We start from the raw sequence: 26,616 nt of genomic DNA on the forward strand, positions 1-26,616 counted from the left end.
AGTAGGAATTTAAAAACTTTTATTTTAGAATGACAATTAATTTCTGTAATTACTTATCAATTAAATTTATTCTTTTAGAAATTCAAACATTTAAACTTGTATTTCCTGAAGCTCCCATTTTAATTCTTATATATGTATAATCACTCTATATTTTTTAACAATCTTATAATTACAATTTTTTGAAATATGATTTTATGATGAAAAAATGATTTATAAATCGATCAGCCAATAATTATTATCATATTATAATACTTGGCAGCACTGTTGCGAAATGAAATAATTCAGTGCATTTCATAGTCATATGTTTTGTGTCATGAAAGAGTTGCTGTCAAATTTAGTGTCATTCGTGAATATTCTGTAAGTGAAAAGGCAAAGATTATCACGAACGATTTCGCGACAAGTCCACTCTGTTCAATTTGCGTACTCGTCTGTATTTACGTTACCGAATTTCGAAGAGAATATAACCTATCTTTCTTAAAGTTGCAAATTTCTTTTTTATTAGGTTACCAGGTAAGGTAATACATTGAACGTGATATCCAAGCAATACAATACATTTAAAAATTTATGATAATCGACGTTTCAAGTTATCACGTGTAACGTTATTTTTTATAAATTTTTTAGTTCAGTGTGAAACTTAAACAAAAGGTGTCACACTTGTCCCAGAGTCAACATAGAAAAGTTTTATAAAAAGTTGTTCAGAGAAATATATTTTAAAACAGAGAGGTTAAAAAGAAGAGGTCAATTGATTAGAGAAAGAATTCACAAAACATTTTGTATACAACATGAATAGGACAACGAACAGTGCAACAGCGAGACTGAAGCAAGACTACTTACGTCTTAAAAAGGATCCTGTACCATATGTTGTTGCAGAGCCAGTACCCTCTAATATATTAGAATGGTATGTGTTTTAAATGTTTTTGTATATTAAGAGTTAATCTGGTATACATAGCGGCTTATAAAGGTATGTGTACATTTGCCTTAGAAAACTTTTATGTATATTTATATGTGTAGTATAAAACATTTTGAAATTTCACAACACCGTGATAAAATTTGAAACTGATTAAAAAATGTATATAGGAATTATAAGACATTTAATGTAAACATATATTTCCCAAAGAAAATTCAAAATATTTTGTATAACATAGTATATTCATAAAAAGTTTTTATAAGCATTCTAATATTTTTGTGAGTCATTATAAATGCTTATACGTAAATACTTTATGATGTTTTTTAGGCATTATGTTGTGAAGGGTCCAGAGAAAACTCCCTATGAAGGAGGATTTTATCATGGAAAACTTATATTCCCAGTAGAATTTCCATTCCAGCCTCCTAGCATTTATATGACTACTCCAAATGGCAGATTTAAGGTCAATACAAGATTGTGTTTGTCTATTTCTGACTTCCACCCTGATACATGGAATCCAGCGTGGAGTGTATCTACTATTCTTACAGGATTACTTAGTTTTATGGTATGTAATTAGTCATTAATAATTAAATTAAGTTCTAATATATCGAATACTAATGGATTGTCTTATGATAGATTGAAAATAGCCCTACCATGGGTAGTATCAATACATCTGATCACGAGAAAAAACAATTTGCTGCACAGAGTTTAGAGTACAATTTAAAGGACAAGTTGTTCTGTGAACTTTTTCCAGAAACTGTTGAGGTATCATTAATATTACAAAATGATATACTTTTGATCCATACCAAATAGATTAATAGAGGAATTCATGTTTCATAGGCAATAAAAGCAGAATTGGAACACAGAAAAGAATTAGAAAAACAGGCAAGGCATCAGACCACGGCTTCAGAAGTTTCGTCGCTGTTACGCGATCAACTACAAAGGGATCAAAGTCCGTTGTACAGTGTGCTCACCAATCTTGTTGTCATTATAGGATTCGCAGCATTTGCTTTCACAGTAAAATACGTATTATGGAGCGTCGCCATGGAATAAGTGAATGAAAAATGAATACATAGCATACTTTTCGATAAAGGAAAAAGAACGAGGAAAAATGTTGTGATAACAATGCGTGCAGATCTTGAAGAAAGGTATTAGAAACTGATTTGGGGCTGTTTGTCCACATCGAATCTATGTGGTACTATTTAACCTCTTACTTTTCGAGTATGCTGGTCCACCACACGGGCGTTTGATAGATTTTTATAACAAAGTTACTTGTAAAATACGAGTTGTGTACTATATTCGCAAATTTTAAATGTGGTAACCGCGAAACTACGGTAAAAATTCCCCGAAGGGTTCTACCTGTGAGCGTTTATCATCAAACAAAATGTCACTGAGTTCTTTATCCAGTTGTAAAGAGAAAAAAGGAAGAAAAACAAATCATAACGCTGTTAATTGATTTGAATTGAATTTTGGATTAACACCATTGGCTTTCAGTCAAGTTCTGTTACGCGAATTTCCAAAGCGTAGTTTAACTAACCTGAACTATAAATATTTAGCGATTATTTGAAAAATTATGTAAGTAGGTACATGATACATGGATATAAGAAGGGGATAGAGGGAAAATGAAAGAGATAGAGTAATAAGGTAAATTCGTGGGAGCTTCCCAATGCTATAAGTAAATCAGCGAAGATTCAAATCTTGCTACTGCTTTCTATTCTTGATCTTTCTTTCCATACATCCACAACGGACTTTTCGCACGATGCTTCAACAACAAAAAAACTTCCCGAATATGTTTAAAAATAAGTAGAAGTTCGTCTCTGCGATGTGCCAATGAAAAACTACGTCAAAATTTCTAACTGAATCGAACTAAGCTTAGTAGAGAATAGCTTGTGTCATTGATGAAACGTGCCGATCTTGTAAATACGTGTAGTAGACTAGTAAGACGTGTGTAATATCAGTTGATAACAAAGTTAAAAAAAAGCAAAGAAATTCAGTTCTTCTTCTTCTGAATTCTTCAGAAAGAAAACAGATCAGTGTCAGTATTCATTGTTTAACTGTTTCGAGAGATAATTTTAGAGAAATCGATTCTTTGAATATACATGTTGTGTGTTCTCAGCTTGCTCAGAAGTTTCGTTCGAATCGGTTATCATCGCTTTATTGGACGTAGTGTACTTTTCCTGTCACCCGGCGTGATTGTAAAAAAGAAGAAAAGAAAAGAAAATGAGATTTAATCGTAACTCGCAGATTAATACATTACGATTATACTTTACCGAGTAATTAACAATTGGTAACGTGTACGGAACTATATTCATGGAAACAGAACTGACATATAATCCGTGAAACGATATTTATGTTAAGGAACTGCGTCGGTTTTATTTATGGATTAAAAATAATGTAATAATTTTTCTACACGAAAAAAGATGTCTATTTTTTTGCTTCCTTGCTATTCGACATATTTGTAAAAAAAAGGCAGAAAAGAAAAAGGAAATAATTTAAAATTTTTAAATATTTAATATACAAGCTGATTAATTTGCTTAATTTTAAGAATTCAAGTACTTTCAATATTTTAACAACAAATTTAGCGAACAACCAGTGTAATACACCCAGAATAATCTATTAACACTGAAAACGAAAATTGTGCACGCGAAATTAAAATACGAACGGAATTTGAAAATCAAACCTTCGCGCTCTTTTTCGTCAATGTCCTCGCGCCATCTTGAAGCGCAATGTGTTTAAAAGCAACTTCTACGTTCTAATGAGTATTTTTTTCCTGGTGCGTTATTTTTACAAAGAAATGATTGTTTTCTCTTCTAATTAGATTAATTTTGTTCAATTATTGATAGAAGAGGAAATCATTCACTTTAAGTTGTAAAACAAAATCTGAAGTAAGTTGTATTTTCACTTGTCATCGACATTTGTTATCATTTTCTGCCTCCGTATAAAATTTACAAATGTGTATTAGTTACATAACTTCTATTCACTCGTGTACACGAAAAACTACTTTTATTTTATTACTCAACGTGTAAATAATATATAATTAGAAAATATAGCTACTTTATATTAGGCGAGAAATTGTGGTTATAGTTTAAGATTGACAATTACAGATGTCGTCGTGGTACAATTTTCTGGTCCGTTTTTCGTCACACAATTTACGCTTTGTGTATCATCTATTTCCTTTTTATATACAGAAATATAATATACTATAATAAATAAAGAAATAGTCATCGAACTTTTTATATATGTAAAGCATATCACAACGATGCTAATACAATTACATGTTTTATTTGACTTACGTAGTCACAATATCGAACACGCAGAAAGATGCAGTATTCCAAAGAAATTTAAAAGAAATATTTATATTTCATTATTAGTTTTCAAATATTCAATAACATCTTATTTCTCGAATCCAAATATCCTTTTTGAAATAATTTTTTAATTTTAATTTCGTATTTTTAATTACAGCTTCGATTTACGATTTGAAGAATATTTGGCTGAACTTCGTTTTGGGGCACAACGAATTTATAATTTCTTTTGAATTTAATGTGATAGCTTTTGACAAATTGAATCGAAAAATGTTTTAAAGCGCGAAAATTATTAAAAATTAGCATAAGTTATTAAAAAAAAATAACAAATTTGATGTCCTCTAGAATAAAGTTCATTGGAATAATATTAAATATTTTTATAGAGTATTATCGAGTATTATCGATTATCGATACACCTGATGGGTTACGATTAAAATTCGATCGACATACATATGTGTATGTGTATGTAGCATCTTCGAGAATTGTTTAAAGAATCATTCAACGGTTTGTCGATCGAAAAGGAAGAAAGGGAATGGGAGCAGTGGCAGTTTACCGGGATGGTAAACAGTTAGAATTTTCTTTCAATGCTCCCTTGTTTGAGTGCGGTCGGGAGGAAGGATGCATCCTGTGAAGCCGTCTTTTACTTTCGTACCGATTCTACGTTTACTCATTTCTGCCTCTGGAGCCGTGTACTCGGAATTCGAACGTAGATGAATGAATATCAACTAGGATAATAAACGAAGAATATTCGAATTATGATGATTTGAGGAATTAATATAATTAATATAAACAATTTAAGAGATGCCTAAACTAACAATTCTTTATTTTTTAACCAATTTTCTATTTTTTTTTAAGAAAAGTAATTTGGTTTTGAAATTAAATAAGTTTGAGATTAGGTTGGGCGCCGTTTCTTAATTTTGAACGTTGGCAGTTAAGCTTACTAGATTTCTAATTTTTATTGACTACATTAGGAGGAGAGTATTGTGTTTGGTCTTAATGTATGTATCTATATGTGTATATGCATATGTTTATATATATATGTATGCATGTATATATGTTTATTCGAATTCCTGTAATTTAAAAATGCCTTAACTTTAATCAATTCTAACTTTACAGGTCTCAATCGATTCATGCCCGTCATAATAGTGTTGTAGGCTATGCAGCATATTAAAAAAGCAAAATGGCGGGAGATACAAATTGCAAAAAAGAAGTTCATGTGCCTAAATCGATGAATTTAGGAAAGGAATGTGGCTATTGCTTTTATTATAGCGCATTTAACTATAGGTTTTCGACGATATCAAAGAGGATTAAATAATATGAATATGAGAATAAAATAACACCCGATTACGTAAGACTAAAAGAGCAAAGAAGAGAGACGTATGTGTTCAAAAACTTGGAAATATGAGGTACATGTTCATTGTGGTTTGGTTCCCACATTGACTAAAAACTGATAATAATTAATAGCTCTATTTGAAGATTTGATGTTGTTGCACTCGACATACTATTGCAAATGGTATATGGTCATAATAACCATTAAATACTGTGAGCGTCTGACTACTGCGTTTTTAAACGTTACTTATCTATAAATTCGGTAACTATATATACTAGTTACTTAAAAATATCTGAATGTGTATGTACTTCATATTTCTAAGTGAAACACATACATCTTGTATTTTTATTTTTCTAGTTTTGCGTAATCGGGTACCATTTTATTCTAATACTTATCTTACTGGTAAGTAATGTCTAATTTTTTAATATGAATAATTCCAAACTTTCAATATAAGTAATTCGCAACATTTTCCACTCTCCAACATAAATAATTCCTAATTTCTAATATACCTGAAATGCATCTAGGTTAAATATTATTTTAATGTTCTAACTTCTTCTTTTCCGCTCAAAGTCACAGATTTTTAATGACTTCAAGAAATCTTCGTGGTAAATCAAAATTTCGTGGCATCCCGTGTTCCTTTCGTTCAAACAATAGTGCAGCTGCCTCGAAAGCTTCCTGTACACCAGTTTCACGAAGATCCACCTTAATCTATAAAAATATGCCGCAAAAGAAGCAAACAACAATTTATTTAACCACGAAATAATAAGGAAGTCGTTCATACGCTCCTTCTCTAGCGATCCCAACATCCCCTTTCCCGACTTCTTTTCGCCTGAAGACCGCCTCCTGCAAGTAAATCATCGAACCAGGCGCCAGGATACTTTGGTCACGCCTGAAATCCTGCGAAAATAAGACGCACATGTCCACGACCTGTCTCTATTTCATTCTATATCCTTAGATTTAATCACTAAATTTACTAGATTTAGTAATTTGCAATTAGATTTTATTCTATTTCTCTTGATTACTATATTTGCAATTGAAATATTAGGTGTACTAATGAATAATACAAATTTTTCAGTTAGGCTCATAGTTTATTTAAAAAACAATACAATAGAAAAAGTATTGGCCGTTATTTAACTTTAAGTGATCTATTAGGCAAGTAATTAATTCTATCACGGCAGAATGCTGTGTCTTTAGACAAGATTCAAGCCATTTTTGTATCTCATCCACTAATCGGAAGTGGATATCGGATAAGGCGTACATCGATTGGAAAGGTGGTAATCAGAAGGAGCAATGTCTAGTGAATAAGTTGGCTGCTGCAAGCCTTCAACCAACACTCGTTATGATGCTTTTTGTCATAGAAGCAGTGTGTGGCCTAACGTCGTCACGCAGCAATTTCACAGAACATCCTCGTTTGTTAGTACCCTGACAATTGGATCTTGTATAAAGACCCATCGTTATTCCGTGACGAAATTCAATTTTCGCTATTTTTCTTTTCTAAATAAACTTTGAATTTCTCTGGTAAATTTGGATTATTCATTTGTACAGCTAACATTTAGATTAGACTTAAGTTACATACAAAGAATGATTCTATGTTCTCGGATTTAATCTAAGTTTACTAAACTTTCAAATTTGTAACTAGATATTACTGTACTTTTTTTTCACAAGAATATTTGCAGTTAAAATACTTTAACCACAAGCTATGATTATACTGAGAAAATAATTCTTTTCATGTTTATTAACAGTTCTGTTCACAATTTTGTAAAAAAGATGTCAAATATTTATTAATTACACTATATCAGAAGGAAGCATGCAGTTAACAATCCTTCAGAGGGTCATTTTGTATAAATTGGTACAAAATGCAGCAGTGTGATTTAGAAGGTCGTGAGTCGATTAGGAACAGTTCAAGGAAACCGTTCCTGGTATCCATTTCCTCAGCAGTCGAAAAAACGATTTCGAAAATAATTAACTGGCGGGAACGAGCTCATTACGCGGCTTAATTAGTTGCCACTGGTATTTGTGTTCCTCGAGACTGCCACAGGAAAGCTTGACTGAATCGGCTACCGAATTATGTATGTCGATGTTCCCGTTTAGAGAACGCGCCTTTTATTAAGTTACCCCGCCTCTGGTTTTCAGCTGGGACCGTTTCCTGTAATACTTTTTCCGTCCAAACTGAAATGCTTCTTTGGTCAAAAGGTATCGTTAATGTCTTAATAAATAAGTATTAGTAAGATATTATTAAGAAAATCAGATTGAGAACTAATTAGATTTCTGTTTTTATAGATTATGAAAGGTACCGAATGAGGAAATTAATCTTTTCTATAAAAGAAAATTATGACTGATTAGCAGACTGCGTATTTATGAGGAACTTGAAGATGTAAAAATGTATCGACAGTACATAGCATGCAAAATTATATAAAATATTTAAAGTATACAACTATCTCTTCAGTTATGGGTGCTTATAAAAATTTAAATTTACATGAATATTCACTTATTCAAAAGCGTACATACGGATCATAGTAGACAAGTTATAATTTAATTAATTACGACACTTGTAAGATTGAAAACACCTAACTAAATTGAAAATCTTAAAACCTTGACTTATACTACTATGATTTTCAGTCTGCCCGATGGTACATGGATATGCAACTTTTAAGTAGCGTTGTGTTATTGAAGGTTCAGTTAGAGAATGGATGAAAATTTCGCCGGTTTCTATTTTTATCGACATGTGCCTGCGACGAAGTATAACCAGCAGGGTGGTTCCTTTGCCGGTGTATTTACCTACGTCCCATTGGAGTGGCGCAGCCCGTCGCAAAACGGTTTACTGGCCGCGTAAAACGGAGCACCGTGCCATTGGATCGCCCCCATACAGATATATATACATGGTGTGCGAGTGAGGAGGGTGGAGGAGGTGGTAGTCGTACTTGGCACTAACGACGGACGATTCATCATCCTGGGGGAAAACGAAAGGAGTGACAGAAATTGCGGTGATTTAGTAGGAAAAGACAGAGAACAGATGTTTAACCTTTCCACCGTATCTAGCCCCTGCATAGCCTCTATCTGCCTACTCCACCGTCCACCTTGTCAGCTTCCAAACGTTCTTCGTTTCAAGTATATATCTATCTTGTGCTGATTTTTGGACAAGACGAGAAATTGTTAGATACTGGGTGAAACATTAGAGTTTCAAAATTAGGAAACTTATGGTAAACTTATTGATTTATTGGAAATTTATTGATTACTGACTTATTGGAAAATATTTATACTTATATGGAAAAGTTATCTTATTATGTAATGACTAGATATTATCTTCACATGAATCTTACCTTGAAACTTATTCTAAATACTTTTTTGCAGATAAATCTTATCTGATACTATAATTTTTGAGCGATTCTCTTCATCAATCAATATATATAACATTATCAATGTATTAAATTAAAAAGTCTTCTATCCACGAAACGGAGAAGGAGAAACAGAAGAAGAAAATGAAGTAGAAAAACATAGTACAGTCACGGACGCCGATGGCAGGATTTCCATCGAGTTCTCGCGTTCGTAAATAAACCGGTGAAGCGTGGTGGGTCGCTATGTTTAGGTTAGGTGGTTTCTCAGATTTCTGGGATCACCATGGGAGAATGTGACAGGTCTTCCAGCTACCGGTCGGCTGCTTTACGATCACAAGTACGCTTCCAATTCACTGACGACTGCGTTTTGAAAAGAGAAAAGTGAAGAGATAGCAGCTACTCTTTTCTCCCTCCTAAGAAAAGATCTTTCTTGGTCTTGTAATACATATCTATCTTCGCGGCTTCGAAATCCCTTTGCACAATTGAATTAATATTATTAACCTAATTCAGTAGTAATAAGGTTGGTAACCAAAACAATCAACATTGTACAAGTGGATTTTATAAACTATAAGCTACTGACTGTCCTATTTGATGCGTAATTGCAAAATCGGTTTGTGCGATAGAAATTTATAATTTAGAACTCGGTACATATCAATGCAATTGGTAACTTATGGTATAAAATCATCGAAGAAGTTTATTCTCCCGAAAGGAACATTGAATCAGGTAATGTATTGAACTGAACTCCTACCTTTAAAGTCTTAAACTATTTACACACACCATTATTCAAAATTTATTTCAAATTTTCTCTCAGTTGAACATTATAGGTGAAAATGAAACAAACATCAGGAATTGAATTGAAAATTTCGCCAGAAGAAGTAAAATATCCTAACATGGAAGGGAAACAGTAAAGACTAGTGAGTATCAGATCAGTTAGGAAATTATTATGCAAATGGCTGGAAAAGATCTATTTTCTCAACGGAAGCATTAAACTAGGTACCACATTCAGGTAGACCTCTGTCCTCGAATTTTAATCTATTCATACAACACGATTATTCAAAATTTATTAAAAATCCCCCCTTAATTCAACACTATAAATCAGAATGAAATAAACATAAGGAATTGAATTGAACATTCCGTTAGAAGAAGTAAGACTGCGTGTCCTTCTAATATGGAAGAGAAATAGTGGAGGGAATAACATGTCGAAAAGATCGAAACGAACATCCGGTGTATGTTGATTGGCCAAAAGACTGGCGGTTGACATCGTTTTTAGCCAATCGGACAAACTGGGCGTCGCTAGTTGCCGTTTCCTTGCAATAATATTTGCACTGGCTCGTCTAATCCATTAAGCCTGCCATCGGCTGACGTTTGGTAAATTATTTATCGGCTCTCCTCCGATGCTATTTCGTCTCTACTCCGCTTCGACTGTCGTTCCTCGTCTTTCCACGATGCTTCTTTGAATTTACGATCTGGGAATATCCATACATTTCGCGTCTGAACTCGTTACGAGTTTTCGTGACGTCAGCTGAGCATTACGCGACTATCCCCGCACTTTGAGCGTCGTCCGCTTCCGCGATAGAGCTTCCGGCGTTGTTGGAACTCTGATGTGGGTACTGAGCGTGAAAGCATATGTCAAATTTTAATACTTGGAGTATTTCTGTAAATACTTGGAATTATCCTGCGAATTTCTAAGATTCTTCCAATTATCGGAGATTGGAATTGCAAAAGTGTAGAATTCCAAAATTTAGAGTTGTAAAAGTTCGGAATCTTCTTGGTCAATGTCTTAACATAAATATTTTTTGTAGTATAATGTATGTATAGTTTGTAGTATAATAATTAATATAATTTTTTAATATGTGATATACACTAGTATATCGAATTAAGTATTTGAGCAATACTCTGTAATTTAAGAAATTATTTTCATTTTTCATTGATATATTAAATTTGTGAATTGAGAAATTGAGAAAGATAGGTAAAGGGATTATCAAGGTACAAGAGAGATTTATATATTCAAGTCAATTTTATTGCAATTCTCGCAATAGATATAAAAATACTGTACATTAGAAAGTCGTGCAAGACACGCTGATAGTATTAAAAAATGCACTTTGGCATCGTTTTAAGGAATGGAAATCCAAGTGTTCACATATAGGAAACATTTTTGTGAAGTTATATTAGTTCTCAATAAAAATATATCGAAAATTATATAAAAATATCCCAGTGGAGTGTATCTATCTGTATAATTAAAAAGACCAATCGGTATAAGTCAACAAATCTAGAATAATTTTAAAGAAAATATTAATCTTGGAAGAAAAAGATTTATCTGACTTAAACTGAGGATCTCCACCGAGGATTTTAATTTATAATTTCTGATAATATAAATATATTATATATATGTATGAGAAAAAATTTTTCGAAGGAATTTTTTCTTCAATCTAAGTTAGAAAAAAATTCTAAACTTTAGTAAGTTTCGAATATTTACAGTATTTACAACATTATTTGGCGATAATTCTATGAGGAATAAATTATAGTGAGTTGCGGCCACTTATGATAGTGAAGTTAAAAGTGAACTTGTAAGAAAATATACATGCACTTTATAAATATTACAGTCTCTTTGGTTGTTTTAGCTGTATGTCCAAGGCAATCGAGATGTTCTTGAAAGCTTATAATTAAAGAGTTTACTATCATAGAAGGTACAATTTATGTGAAGGATTTTATACAGAAGTGGAAAACATTAGCAATCTCGAGTTTTACATTGTAAATTACTAAAAACTAGCATTGGTTATTTAGTAATAAAATGGCACTATCTCTTGCAGCAAAAGTTTCTGCATAATTATAGATTTTATAAATAAACTTGCTCGAGGTTACTTTACATATATGTCTAAAATAATTTTTATTTTCAAAATTCTATTGAGTAGTTTAATACCACTTACTTTAATTACGCATATATAATCCATCTTTGGTTCTATCACTTAGCCCACTTGAAAACTAAATAACAACAGTATAAAACTCTGACACAATCACCCATAATTTGTAATTGTACATATTTGCGCGATGTATATTGTTTTCAGATCTGAGGTATTAACATTGTGCACACCTGAATGAACACAGGATATAACATTCAATATTTATGAAAATTCAACTTCAGTTGAACTAACAAACAAATTAATGGAAGAGTAAGTTGTTACACCCGCTGTCAAAAATTTCAATTAATAATTTATCATTTTTCAGATATTGAGTATTGAGCCCAGAAGAAATGGACAAATTGTGCTCAGATGACAGTTTTGGTGACTAATTTTATTATTGATAAATAATTGAAAAGGAATACACAGTTACTAAATCTTTTTAGTAAATGAAGACTCTAGAAAAAGATTTTTTTGAATTGTGAAGAAAAGCTAACTTCTTGATTAATTGCGAATAAAACAAAATTTTATGTTTGGATTCTGGATCACTTACTCTGGACCTTTTTACAAAGAGAAAGATATTATACTATATTCTTCATTACCAAATATGGATCTTGAAATTTAGTGATATACTTGTCATCTCATTTAAATTTCTTAATAATCAATAACACCAATAAATCAAAATCTTAATAGATATTTGAAAAGATATAATAATACAGAATAAAGAAAGTAACAATCTTTAAGAAAAATCTTAAAAAAAATTTTTTTTTCATAAAACATCTCCCAAAACTAGTATGGCCTTTCAACGAGGAAAAAAGAAGGAAAGAAGAAAGGAGAATAGCATTCTGACAGCTTCTCAAGGGGGACACTGATGGCACCTCGTTTGGAGAGTCAGGCTTTTTTTCACGAAGATTCAGTGCGGCAATAAAGACGCTGGCGGATTTAACGTAGCGTGTCTTCGTTAACCAAGTCAAACGCGGGCTTAACTTTTCCTTCTTGCCTTCTTGGTTTAAAATAACTGTTTGCTTTCGAAACGTTTCACGTAGAAGCTCAGAAACAAAGCTCAACAGAACTTCCATTCTAACTGTATGATACATATCTGACCAAAAATTGTTCTCTTCTTTGGAATAAAAGAGAATGATGAAGAAAAAGAAGAAGAAATGTATGAGATTCTGACCGACCTATCGGCGCCAAAATGCTCGTTAATGCTTCTCTGCCGGTTGTTTTGTTTAAGTTTCATCTACCCGTCGGAGCAGTTAGAGCTTGTTTCCACAACGTCGAGACGTTAGCCTGCCACGATCATCGAGACTCGTAAAAAAAACTCGTAAAATTGTAGCAATGACGCTACTGTCTATCGTGAATCTGGGAAAGGAAAATCGGACGAGTTCAGGGAATTCCTGATGGTGTTTATTGTATCATTTTGAAATTACTCTGATGTATGTATATAATTTTAATGAAATTTGCAATTTAAAAATTATTTATACGAATTGGTAGAAATTCTGTGTTAAAATTAAAATGTTAGAAAAATGCATTATAAATGCCATAAGTTTTCTCCTTATTGTTGATGAGACTATTGTGGAAATTTACATTGGTATGAATTTGTACAAATTACTAAAAATCGTAGTAGAAATTAAAAAAGAATCGGCAATATTTGTTTAGAATAGAAATTTTATATTCACACTGTGCTGTTTCTCTAGTTGGCAATTGCAGAGCACGCGATGTAGCTGACTTTTCATTCAGTAGCAGAAGCCTCCAGAATCATAAATTCACCCTAATGGACTGGCTAGCGTTTCGAGAGGTAATGAAAGTGGCAAGAGAAAATCATTTCGGGAATCTCGGCAATAATCGACCATTGAATGACTTCATTGTACGTAGCCCTCCCTCCTAATGTTTGTAGGCAAACATCTCAAAAAGCATCCACTTCGACTATATCTTCTTTGATAAATTCATTTATCACAGTAATACATAGCATAAATATTCAAATAAATTAATTAAGTATTTCCAATAATTGGATTCATTAAAATTTATAAATGTTCACTTTTACAGATGCAATTTGTGCAATTGCAGATACCAAAAGCATCAATTAACTAATCGAGGATACTAATGTAACTATAAGATCATTTCTCACCATTTCCGACATTTAGATTCGTTAAAATTAATAAATTCTCCTAACCAAATTCTAAGATCACCGACGTAACCAAAACGATGATCTTGGACGATACCTCATCACATTGACGGAACAGAGAAGACATCAGTTAATAAGATGCTCCATACGCTTTCACACGGTACAGAAATTGCGGAGGAATTGGCTAGCCGGCCAAAGCCACTCCACTGTTAATAGAGCGACGTGGAGGCGTAAATTATTGGCTTACATTATATCGTATAGATCTAACCGTTGATCTATAGCGGCGTAAAGTCGACTGTCGCGATTATATTTCAAAGAGCGGTCAATAAAGCACGTCACTGGCCTTCAACCACGAATAATTGCTGTTAATTATTTATGTACAACGGCCAGCAAGTGTGACAGCATTTCTTCACCATCAAATCTTTGGTTTTTCCAGATAGATTGCTTTAGAATATAGTATATATCACTTAATAGCAATATAAGAAGTGAGAAATACTATTTTTGATCTTAAAGATGTTAATTGGTAGACTAGATTGGATGTCCACGGAAATTTAAATTTGTATAGATACAACCAAAGATGTAGAAACTAAATATGACAAACTCTTCTTTGGCAATGGATATTTTATATATTCTTGCACGGTATGTGCATCCTGTATATTTTTGCATATTCAAATTTCCTATAGATACAAGTATTCGCGGTGTACAATTAATCTCATCAAACCATCAGATTATATTTTCTTCTGGTCAGTCGTAATGTCGTTATTTTCGTGCCAGCGAAAATAAGAAGTCCACAATTGACTTTATAATGAACTTGCGTAATTTCCACCTTTTTGCGAAAATATGTTATACTCCTTAACCTACAATATCGTGCGAGAGACGTGGTATGTTGATTGGGCTAAACATAAACAACATGTGCGAGAGACGTGGTACGTCGATCAGGCCAAACATAAATAACACGTATGAGAGACGTAGTACATTGATGTTATTGATTTATTATTTATTTCAAGATAATAAATCTTTCTTGTTCAATGCTCAATTGGTAGTAACTATTTATCAAACATTTTGCAAACGAAAATTAGTTGTATCTTACATATGCATTTACACATCAGAGGCGAATATGCGATTTGCATAATTTCGAACATTGTTGTTGTTTACCACATGCTATTTTGAACTTCGTGGAAATTGTACGGCATGGGATTAAATAATCGTCGAGCCTTTTCGAAGCTCTGTGTCCTGAGGTTTATGGAAGTATTTACACAGCGTCCGAGCGTTGATTAAGGGTTTTAAGTAACTTTTACCTTGTTGAGCGTGACACAGAGAGACTTCTCTAGACATTCGAATTCCAGTCATCTTCCATTCTCCAAACGCTAAAAGCGTACGAGAGTTTCTCGTGGGCCATGTAACTGCACGACGACGAAGTTATTTCTCTGGCAGCTAGGACAGCGCTTCTTGGATTTCTTTCGCCTGGAAGAAGACAGGAAATCGAGCTTGATTAATTCCCTCCGGACTTCATCCTTGGGCCGGTGTATACTGTAAGGAATGAAATTCCGAGTATTGGAACGAGAAATGTCGAAAGTTCAGACTCCCGAATTGCAATTTTCGAAATCCCAGAAATATGGAATCGCAAGGATAAGAATGACAAAATTTAGGCTCAAAAGTTTAGAATTGTTAAAAAAAGTTTAGAGTTCTAAAGCTTAGGATTGCAAAAACTTGGAACCCCAAAGCTCAGAATTGTAAAAACTTAAAATTTCAAAGGTAAAAATTGTAAAAGTTTGGTATCTTAAAGCTTACAATTCTAAAATTTGAGATCTCAAAACTCACAATTGTGAAAGTTAAAAATCGCATAGTTGAGAATAATGAAAATTGAAATTCCAAAGGTCAATATTCTAGTAGCTTACAATCCCAAGAAGAATTCTCGATATTATTGAAACTCCAAATATTGTAACAGGAAATACTAAAAATTTCAAAGCTTGCCTCTATACATTGGGATGAAAAGTAAAAGAATGAGAGCTGAAGGATCCAAGTTCCGGCGCAAGCAAGTAAAAAGAATGCACGTCGAGACGAAGGGAGAAACGTCATGAGATATCAGTTAAGCAAAGTGAAAAAGAAACATGGAAGAGCGGTATTCGCGGTTGGTGCGCTGAAAACGGACCAATCGTCGTCTTCGGGATAGTTAGCGTGTCTCGATATCTTTAGTCACCTGAAGTTATGGTATATCGTCGCCATTTGGTTTGCACTAGGTCGCCTTGTACTCTGTCAATCCTGGCTAAGATACTGGGATGAAAAAAAACTAATGAAGACACGTTCCCCCCTTGCTACGATATCGACAGAAGCTTTTTTTGCTCCGAGAAACCATCATAAATCTCATAAAGACTTTAATTTTATGCTAGAGTGAGGTACCAAAAAATTGGCAACTTTATTTTCACTTTTGTTTAAGAAGACTATGGATGTATAAATTAATGATGACATTAGGATAAGAGATCAGTCAGTTTGAACAATAAGACAGGTTTATCTATCTTTGAAAACCTTAAATATTCACTTTTAATAATAAGCTATTCTAAGAATAATCTAATTTACTATAAAACTTTTTTTAGGTTCCATCACAGATCTCAATTTCTGTTAACTGAACAACGACAGAAGCTTAATTTATCCTTAGAAACCATGTTATAATAATTTCTTCTATGTTCTATCAGAAACTTCTCAATTCTCATCTTTATCCAAGATAATACTAAAGATCCAGCAACATGCTAAACATGAACTAGGAAACTAAGTAACCTGGACAAAGAAGAAGAGATAAAAATTGTTTCATGTAAACAAATGCAGCTACCAGAAGCTTCATAGAAACATCCCCTGTTTGCTCACCTATCAATTTATAAACATTGTTTGGCTGATGACAAACCGAGTCGAGTGAGGAAAGATGTTTACCTGAAGGACTAAGCTCTAGAAATGACACAACTACTTAACATGGTTTCTGACATTCGAATCGGAGGACCACTTCTTCATGGGGGCCTGTTTAATTACGGGGCTACTTTAAACAAACGCGAGCTAGTTTCTGTAAACATGTGCTACTTGGCTGAAGAAAGGTACCGACGGAGACTTTGCTACTTGCTATCAAGCATTGCTACTTCGATATTCGGATATGTTTAGAGACGTGTAATGCACCATTCATCTTGATAACAATGTTTTTGTATCGGAACTGAAGCGCTCAAGTAGAAGAAATGAGTCCATATTTATTTTCACATAAAAATTGAATATGTTTGAGAGAATATTAAAATTGAAAAATTCGATGCAAATTTATTATCAAATTGTTATATTACTATATTCTTAGTAATTTGTTAACTTTTAATTGTTTAATTTATTTAAAAAACAAATTTTTTATATTGGGCCAGATTATTAAGATCTCAGCTCCAAAGATTCCAAAATTCTACTTATTTCAATATCTGAGTTTCAATGTTAGAATCAAAGAGTTTTAAATAAAAAGAACAAAGCGATACTGATTACATACTTTCAATTGCTTTCAAAATACATACATAAATTGAAGGAATGCGAACTAAAACTCCACCGGAAGACTCACCACCATCCTCGCTGCTATCGGTGTTTTCCGTGTTGCAGTGCAACACCTGGAACAGGAAGTCGATATACCTAGTAGCCAGTTTTAGCGTTTGAATCTTGCTTAACTTGTCACTGGGCAACGTGGGTATGATTTTTCTGAGCGCAGCAAACGCCTCGTTCAAACTCTGAGTCCTCTGTCTTTCCCTCACATTTGCCATCACTCTCTGAATGTGTATTTCTTCAGAAGTTCCACTCTTTCTTCTAATATTCTTCGTCGTGGCAGCACTGTTTTCACTACTGCAAGACTTTCTTTTTCTTCCATAATTTTTCTTCTCTGGCTGCTTGCACCTCTGCTCTATATCAGGCTTATATTCAACCACCTCCATGTGATGGTAACCCTGTTGTGCTTGCCTAGGTGCCATCTCTTCACCTCCGGAGGAGTACATCTGTGGCGATGGTGTCAAATAAAGACTTTGTTCATGATCTCTGCTATGGTCTGATAAGAATCCTGGAGAATTATCATGGGGACGTCTGTCATAGTCGGCCTGAAGCTCCCTCAGGATCTTGCCATTGGGATGTTCCTGGTACCTTTTCTCGTCAGAGTTTTCATACATCAAGTAAGTAGGTTCTTGATAGACCACTTGGTGGTGGTGATGATGAAGATGATGATGGGCTTGATATGCAAGCTCCTCATCATCCCTGTGTTCCGGAGGGCTACTGAGATCCATCAAATGCTTTGAAGGGGAAAACCTCTCGTAATGATGAGGAGAATTGCTAGCAGAGCTGTCAGCGCTATGCGGAATACCAGAGCTGTCGTTGTTCTCCAGAAGATAAAGTCCTTGGATCCTCTGCGCCTGGAGACTCACTGGCTGCATATTTCAAATCCACTTCGCAACTATTTTACAACTAATCACCACTATTTACACTGTAAAGGATACTATATAACTGTACACGGGGTAAAACAACTGGTGGCTCTGGTTCTCAATAAACATACGTCTCTGCTCCAAAGTTCAGAGTCGTCTGAAGGAACCGGCCCTCTCGGACTGCCTCTTCATGTCAACCAGGAACCCCGCCTCCGGCTATAGAACCGTACCCCTACCCTTCACCGCGGATTGCTCCCCTACCTGGCCCCTCTGTCTTCCTAACCTAATCCCTCCCTCATTCTGGGACGGTTTCTTTTATCCGTCGCGTCCATCAGTCCCCACCCACGAGATTCCTCTGTTGGAAAGAAAAAGATGCACTGAAAGGGCGTTTGGGAGGTTGGAGAACGCGATCGGGCATCTACAAAGTTGTAGCCATTATCAAAGAGGTAGGCAGACCCGGGAGGGGAGAGATGAGATGGGTGAAAGTGGAATTTGGACACTTTCAGACGATTTATATTTTTTTTCCATTTAGTTCCCCTGACTTATCTTTTTTTTTGTAATGAAGTCTCTTCGCTTTTTGGATAAAGAAGAGATTCGAGTGCATGAGAGTATAATTTTGTATTTGTGAGATATGCTACTTGGAGGTTTGTTTCATCTGAGTATTTGGTTTTCAGATCTTGTTGATGGAGATTTTATAAAGTTTTATGCGGAATGATTGATGATCTCTCTGTGTTGCCTCGGTGATCTTGATCTGCAAGAGTGGAGAGGCTAGAAAGAGAGAGTACAAGTTGGCTGGATGATATGTGCGAGAGAGATGGTAGGCTGCGAGTAGGGAGAAGGAGAGGAAAGGGAGATATGATGGAGAAGGATAGAAGGCTTGAGGGACGACCCATGTTGAATATTTATATCGTGAGGAGCCAGTGAGAATAAAGCGGGGGATAGCCAGGAACACGCTCCGATGTGCGAAACTTTGCATTCACTTGGCGCGAAAACGCGCGATTCTTCGGCTTCCTTTCGTTACTTATCATTATGATAGCGTTTCTTTCTTCCAGTATGAATCTTTCTACGGATCCATTTTTTTTAACGCCATACATAAATCATTTATTGATGCTCATTTAATTATAACTACATGATAATAAACTATCATACAATATCGACTCATCTCTACTAATTCATCTCATCCATTTTCAATTGTAGCGTCCATAGTCAGCATTTTTTACAATTATATTCTCCCAATTTGCTTCTTTTATTATCTCTCTATTTAATCCTTATTAGGTTTAATTATCCTGATCAGTCTAATTATAAACCACCCCTAAAATATCAATGTACGTCTACTAATCTGTTTCATATATCTTTTTAGATTCGTTTTATCCTGGAAACTGCCTGAATATATACTCCTCCATGCTCTACCACTTGCATACATACATAAACCAGGGCACCATAAATCTTCTCAAGCAACAATGGTGTAACTCGAGGCATCAAGTATCGGCGCCTAGGTTCGCAGACGTTTTAATCGAGGGTAGACTGAGATTGGTGTGTTTTCGCGGATTGAAATTAATGCATCAGGCGTGGAGCGATTGAAAATCACGCGTGGAAGAGCACAACTCCAGCGTGGCGAGGTTGGGTGATGGATGACCAAGCTGGATTGCCGAGACGTGTTTGTTGTGACGGACGAAAGCTCTTTTGAAGGTGTCTATAAATTCCGCGTTTCGAGCTTCCACGGGTTCCACGGTTTTCCTACCCGGTGCCGTGATTTACCATTCCCCGTCCAGCCACGCCTGCGTAAAATTTAGTTGTGGGGGTGGCGACTAAGCCAAATGAATCTCTAGATTCCTCCTTAATCAGGAAAATCTGCTTACGCTAATTTCAAACTTTTTACCGTGCTAAATTTCTTCTATGATTCGTATATTTCTCGTTGTACGTTGTTTCGGTTAATGTTTTACATATAAGTAAAGTATATAGTCTTTTTGTTATGTTTAATTTAAATATCAATCTAAGTCTCTGTAACAATCAGTTCATGTAATTTTCTTCTAAGTTCGAAAATTTTGTTTTCTCAATGTATTTTCTCTAATATGTTATTCATCTGTTTACTGTTTCTTTTTACATATAGCGATGAATAAGATCTAGCATCAACAAAAATCAGAAATTTTCCATACATTTTTGGAATAGAATTTTCCCATAAACTGTTACACGTATTACAATGAAAAGTACATGAAAATCCATTTTCAATGAAACGTACGTATTGGCTCTGTAGACTTAATTTGTAGGTTTATTATCAATTTCTTCCTCCATTACAATCTTTCACAACTAATAACAAAAATTCTCATTTCAAAATGGAATTCTCATCTCATTCTCATCTTGCAAGAACATAACCTCAAAGAGTAAGCACTATTACATTAAAATACTTCCATGTCGTCATTAATAGGTGTTAACCAAAGGTAGCAATCCATAGAGAGACTTTCGAACGTTTGAGGAAGTCTCAGAGCAAGCGTCTGGGTTTGTCGTCAACGTCGGAACACGTTTATCGAAAGTGAAGACATTAGCGCGGCTTCATCGTCTCTCCCGTTCACTTCTGGGAAGCGAAACGACCAAGCAGAAAATCCCGGATCCTGGCTCGTGGCCAACTGAAAATCAGATCGCCAATAAAGAGGCCGATAAATAACGCGGCCAAACACCAAAATAATACTCGTTGCTGATCAAAGTCGAATAACTCGCTGCGTTTTCCTGACCCCTCTAGCCTTCCCTTGCAGCTGAAAACCTCGAGGGGTTTGGCCACGAATCGACCTGATTTTTTGACAGTTCTATGCTTATACATACAGTGCCTCGTGAAAGTATGAATTATTACTTATCATAGAAAATATTTATGTACACACCTATTATGTGTGTTATATAAAACATTTTAAAGTTTCATTATCGCTATAAAGAGACACGACTGGCGATTATATTGGCAAAATGAGATCAATCTGAAGATGCATATAGAAATCACGAGATATTTATTGTGAACACATATTTGGTACGGAAGTAGTCCGCATTAGTAGTCAGCATAAACAGCCATCGTCATAAACATTTAATAGGCGTCAAATGTGGCTCCATTGAATATTCAGGCTTAGTAATATTAGATTGTTCAAAACGTTCCTAACTTCAGAAAACTAAAGAAGATTAATCTAGAACTTGAATTTTTGCCATCTAAAATAAAATAAAAGGATTAAAATATATTTTAAATATTTGGGGACAGGCGGAAAAATTAATATGAATTTGAGTCACATAACATTGTAAGACATTAAGGTATCTTTATTATTTCTGTATGTTTCTTCTTCTTAAAAGCTTTTTTATTATTTAGAAATGAGATTAAACGTTTCGCAACGTAGTAAAAGATGCTTTAAAAATTTGTAGGAGACGAAATTAAATGAGCATCGTTATTCAGGGTCTCCTGGAGGAGAGTCCATCTATGCAACACACAAGGGGTTGTACACGTGCGCGCGTTCCTGCCGCACGCACCGTTTCACGATATTAACGCGGGCTTAATTGCGCGTACTGGGGCGCATTTAATCGGTGCACATGCGAATGTGTGCCTCGTCGTGCACTGCTGCAGGTTAAGAGTCTTCAGAGGCTCCTTTTTCTGCCAACGACTACGTTTTATAGCTTCCTTCCTTGCTCATGCTTTCGTCGAAACAAGTAAAACAAATTGATATATATTCTTCTTTGTTTTCTTCATCTTTTTCTACCCCTTCAAAAAAGACGATTATAATTTTCTGTATATATACGTAAAAAATTATTTAAAAATACCAAGTTTCATTTAAAAAGTAGATTACGTTTCATCTTCAAAAATTATTTAAAAATTCCTGGTTTCAAGATTAAGCTGGAGTAAACAAAGACGAATTAGCGATATTAAAAAATTCCTAAAAAAATGTTAAAATCGCCATATTCGTAAATGTCAAAAGTTTTATATTATTCCAATTACATATTTACTGTGATAGGTCCTTGATATTCTTTTAATTATGTTAATATTTTAGGTAATATGATTGTTATAAGATGGAGTGGATATTTAAAAAGCTGAGCAATACTGGCACAAGGTGATCTAGGTAGGGTGACCATTCGCAGAAAATTTCAAGCATTTACGTGCACGTATTTCTACCTGTTGCCTAATTAGAGACAAGGGTCATTCAACGTAATTCCTTGGAGACACGCCATCACTGTAAAGCCGATGTGATAGAAATTTACGAGCCACTCTGTTTACACTGGTTGCAGTTTGCAGTGATTAAGGTGTTCGGGCGTGCCTGGTTGAATTCAACCACCAGCAAAAGAATTAGCACCTGGTGAGAGGCGAGCATCTTCGAGAAGTCCTCCATCATAGCCATAAAACGGCGGTGGTACGTCTACGACCATCTAGCCGTTACAGTAGGGAATCCCAAGAAGCTTATTTCGAAGTGATTGTTAACGTTTGAAAAAGTGAATTATGAATCGATCGAAGGCGAATGCAGTGGATTTTTATTGAAAATATCAACGAAGATATTTCTAAATATGCTTATTGCTGCAGGTCATTGAAGATTAATTTGATCGAGGAAATCTTCCATTTTGCAAATTTTCCTTATTTTAAGAAAACTTCCCTCAAGTTGCATAACATATGGCTTTCAAATCTACGGACGTTTATGCTAGCCTGTGAAAAATGGACGGCGTACATTGTGGCAATAGGCGCGGAATAATGGCCCATGCGTCGTTATGTCGAGTCGACCGTGCCGTTTCTGAATTGCATTTACGAGCAGAACGGAAACCCGGAACATGTGTTCGCGACCTGCTGAAGACTCGCTGGTCCATTCACGTGTTTCCTTACAGGGAAAAAGGTAAAAGACGAAAACTTGTCCCAGGACATCAGCATGTTTTTCCCTATCATTCAACTCTTCTTGTGCGACCATTCATATATTATATGAATTGTATAATTAATGAACAGGTTAGGAATAATATCCTCATACTTGAATTTCTGGAAAATGTAACTTTAAATAACTAATTTTATGGCTAATCCGGAACAGCCTCCAATTGATAATGTGTAATTGATAATTGCAATAAATGCAATTGATTGGTGATAATAATTGAGTATTGAGTATTGTCTACTCTCATTCAGTCAAGATTATTTCAAATTTGTGGCCATCGTCGGTTTATGTTATTATATCACCATTAGAAGAAAAACTAATCTAGAAAAGTTTCAAATAAATATACCACAAAGGATATAACTTAACAAACACGAAGATGGTACCCCACTGGGGGTAGACACCCACACGATAATCAAACAGCTAAAAAATTTCACCAAATGTCCAAATTGAACAAATTGTGAATGTAAATTAATAATATACGTTTGATTATACTAAGCGTAACTTCTCAGTCATTTTATTAGCAGTATGATAAGAATTAATACCAATTAAATTGGTGCTTATAATTAGGCTGGGAATCTTTATGCATTTATAGGAAATTTAAAAGATGTGAAAATGTATAGAATGTGAAATGCACAAATCATTGTTTAGATTATATTTCTTCGTCTATGTTTACAAGAAATATTAAATTTGCATAGAAATTGTGAACTATAAAACAGTATCATTAATACACTTCTATATTAATTTCTATTTCATTCATCCATCAAAGGAACTGCTAGTCCTTAAGGACGATACTTAGTCTTTATTCATAAAATTCATTCATAAGGTTTATAAAATTTTCAGGTTATGTACGTGCTCGAAGACTATGCAACTTTCCTACCTCGGGCTTATTGCTATTACTCGGAATGACAGTGCCGTGTGTTCGACACATGGCGAAGGCGATGGCACTGGTGCAAACATTGTAGAAACTATCTGTCGGCGTGGATCGTAAAGGCAGCGTTTATAATGCGCACGGCCTAGTCCAGGGACACTTTGTGCACATGGGCAATAACGTTAGCTGAGAAGCCATAGGAGATATTGTCGTAGTAGATGTTTCAAGTTTACGGACCGAAAACCGACGAGCACTCATTCTGTTCGTGAATCAAGATCTTCGTCTTCCAGCATGTCCATCGTCCATCGTGATTAACCTCATCGTGGATGCACTTAACCACGTTGTAGGGATTTTACTATGTGTAGCTGAACGATTGCTGATGTTCAAAATGATGTTCAGCTTGTTCTTCAGTTATTTTCGGACATTTCTATTATTACTGAATCGTAGGTTTTGTTCAAGTCCGATCTTCTTAGGTGATATCAGTTTTAACGAATCTCTTCACTACCAAATTTGATTAGCTTAGTCCTGTATTAATAGTATGCTGTTTATTAAAAGTAATGGTTATTGGAAATAGTGCCTGTGTTAACAATAGAATTAATATTAGAAATAATACAGTTCATTCTAGATTGAACTAGTCAAATTTGATACTGAAGAGATTTGTTAAACTTGGTACATATTAACTATACTGGTCCATTACAATTTACAATTATTTAACTTGTCTGTCAATCTTGTTGAATTTAAAACAATTTGTAAAACTGACTTCGTTGATGTTGTTTGGTGATAATCGTAGACGAAGCAGCAGGTATACTGAAAAGATTTGGTAGATTGTAAATATTAAAGCAAGTTAGGGTAAAAGAACTTGTGATCGGTAAAAGTCCGTATTTCGGATTAGGAACCCAGAAAAATATTTGCATTCAAAGTAGGCAGATTATTGGCTACTGGTTTTCTAATGTTCGCGCATACCATTATGTATATATCTTGCCACGTGCTTCACTTGGCTTGGTTGACTCTTTGGCACAAACTGAAATGTTCTTTGTCTTTTTTGCAAGGAAACAGTTTATACAATTGGATATAGAATTATGGACATTTTGTAGATTCACTGACAACAATAATAATTTTATGTTCTTTTGAAAGGTCCTCAAACAAAAAAGATGAATATTGATATCAGTTTTATGACTGTTTCAGAATAACTTGTTACTAATAATGACGTATAATCTGTAGAAGCACAGCATGAAAGGTAAAACGGGAGAAGTGGTGCGGATAAGCACTTTTATTATTGAGTCAAGAGGATCTGCATTGTGAGAAGCACTTGTCGCCATTCAAGAATCATAAAGACCATCTGACTCTGGTCTCGTGCCTCCTTTGAATCCTGTTTCCCTCCTATTCTTTTTTTTTTTTTTTATTTTTAAATAAATCATTTTACAATTTATCCATTAGGACATTTGGTAAAATATTATAGTTTGGGTTCCTATTCTTGCTTGCTTTCTTCCTTTCTGATGAAAATTCGAAGCATTCTCTGGATAAAAAAATATTCCTATGTAAAAAAGAATTTTTTATTCGTATTCGTAAAGATTATTCCACGGTGAAATATACAGATGAAAATTTTCTACTTTATATTATTCTCAAGCTTTTTATACTTCTCTATAAGACAAAATTAAGTTAGATATCAACATTAATCAATTGACCAGAGTCTCAGACTCAAAATAAGTCTCAGAATAAAAATTTATATTGTAATTTAATTTATTATTTTTTAGATGCTTCCTAGAATTATGGGTTCTGCAAAGGCAGCTTTTTTCAGGAGGGACTGGCTCTCTCTCTCTCTCTCTCTCTCTCTGGCTCGCGCTACCTGTTTGCACTGGGCGATCCACCTTCGCTGACCTTTCTGCAATCCTGCTGAACACATGTCAGGATTCTGTCAGTCATATAAACTGGAGAAATTTGGCGAACACGTGCTGATCATATGGTACGGCGCAGGTTTAATGAAATTCCAGTCACGTTGCTTATGTTCCCTGTATTGCTTGGCAATTATTCTACCATTCCAAAAATCTGGAAGTGTTCTTGAAACGGCACGAAGATTGCTTGCATAAATAGCAGGAGATGTGCTTACAAAAATCATAGGAAATGTACTTTTGAACATAAGTTTTAATTACAAATTATTGAGATTACTAGTATTATGATTTACCAATTAAACAGCAATACTGAGCTTATATATTATTCTTTATTTGGAACAGTTTTTGGATGGAGAATAATTCTGGAATTAAATATTTTAATTTTAGAATATTTTTCACAGTTAAATGTTAAACCTAGTATTAAATATTAACTTTGAAATATTTTCAAATTAAAAATTAATCCTCCACTACATGAAATACCAATTCCAGAGTAAAGAAGAATATTAAGAAATAAAAATATCCAACTGCCTACATATAATTTCTCACGTTCCCATTTTCTTTGTAGGAGGTTCTTAAAGATCTAAGGATTAATAAAGATGGATCATCCACAGAGCTTAAAAGCATCTTCCACTAGCTCTAACAAATACATTACAGAGAACTTAACAATGAAGATGATTATCCTC

The 26,616-nt window shown here is 34.4% G+C and overlaps 2 protein-coding genes across 5 annotated transcripts; one reads left to right on the forward strand and one right to left on the reverse strand.

Annotated features, from left to right (window-relative positions):
* Positions 1–271: 271 nt before the first annotated feature.
* On the forward strand, positions 272–2,604 carry LOC122576767 (ubiquitin-conjugating enzyme E2 J2-like). The gene is made up of 5 exons (XM_043747527.1): positions 272–510; positions 622–898; positions 1,235–1,469; positions 1,541–1,669; positions 1,745–2,604. Exons 2-5 carry the CDS (start codon positions 783–785, stop codon positions 1,955–1,957), a joined length of 693 nt encoding a protein of 230 aa, XP_043603462.1. The 5' UTR covers positions 272–510; positions 622–782; the 3' UTR covers positions 1,958–2,604.
* A 1,768-nt stretch (positions 2,605–4,372) lies between these two features.
* On the reverse strand, positions 4,373–21,975 carry LOC122576766 (protein twist). 4 transcript variants are annotated; one of them, XM_043747523.1, is made up of 3 exons: positions 17,468–21,975; positions 15,192–15,357; positions 4,373–6,433 (listed from the first exon to the last, which is right to left on the reverse strand). In XM_043747523.1, exons 1-2 carry the CDS (start codon positions 18,318–18,320, stop codon positions 15,221–15,223), a joined length of 990 nt encoding a protein of 329 aa, XP_043603458.1. In that variant the 5' UTR covers positions 18,321–21,975; the 3' UTR covers positions 4,373–6,433; positions 15,192–15,220. The 4 variants fall into 4 exon arrangements, with proteins under 4 accessions (XP_043603458.1, XP_043603459.1, XP_043603457.1 ...); XM_043747524.1 differs by lacking the exon at positions 4,373–6,433 and having other exon boundaries at positions 10,870–15,357; positions 17,468–20,615; positions 20,704–21,975; XM_043747522.1 differs by lacking the exon at positions 4,373–6,433 and having other exon boundaries at positions 10,870–15,357.
* Positions 21,976–26,616: the final 4,641 nt, after the last annotated feature.

This window comes from Bombus pyrosoma, linkage group LG16, assembly GCF_014825855.1.
Source record: "Bombus pyrosoma isolate SC7728 linkage group LG16, ASM1482585v1, whole genome shotgun sequence".
In the NCBI taxonomy this organism is placed as follows: domain Eukaryota; kingdom Metazoa; phylum Arthropoda; class Insecta; order Hymenoptera; family Apidae; genus Bombus; species Bombus pyrosoma.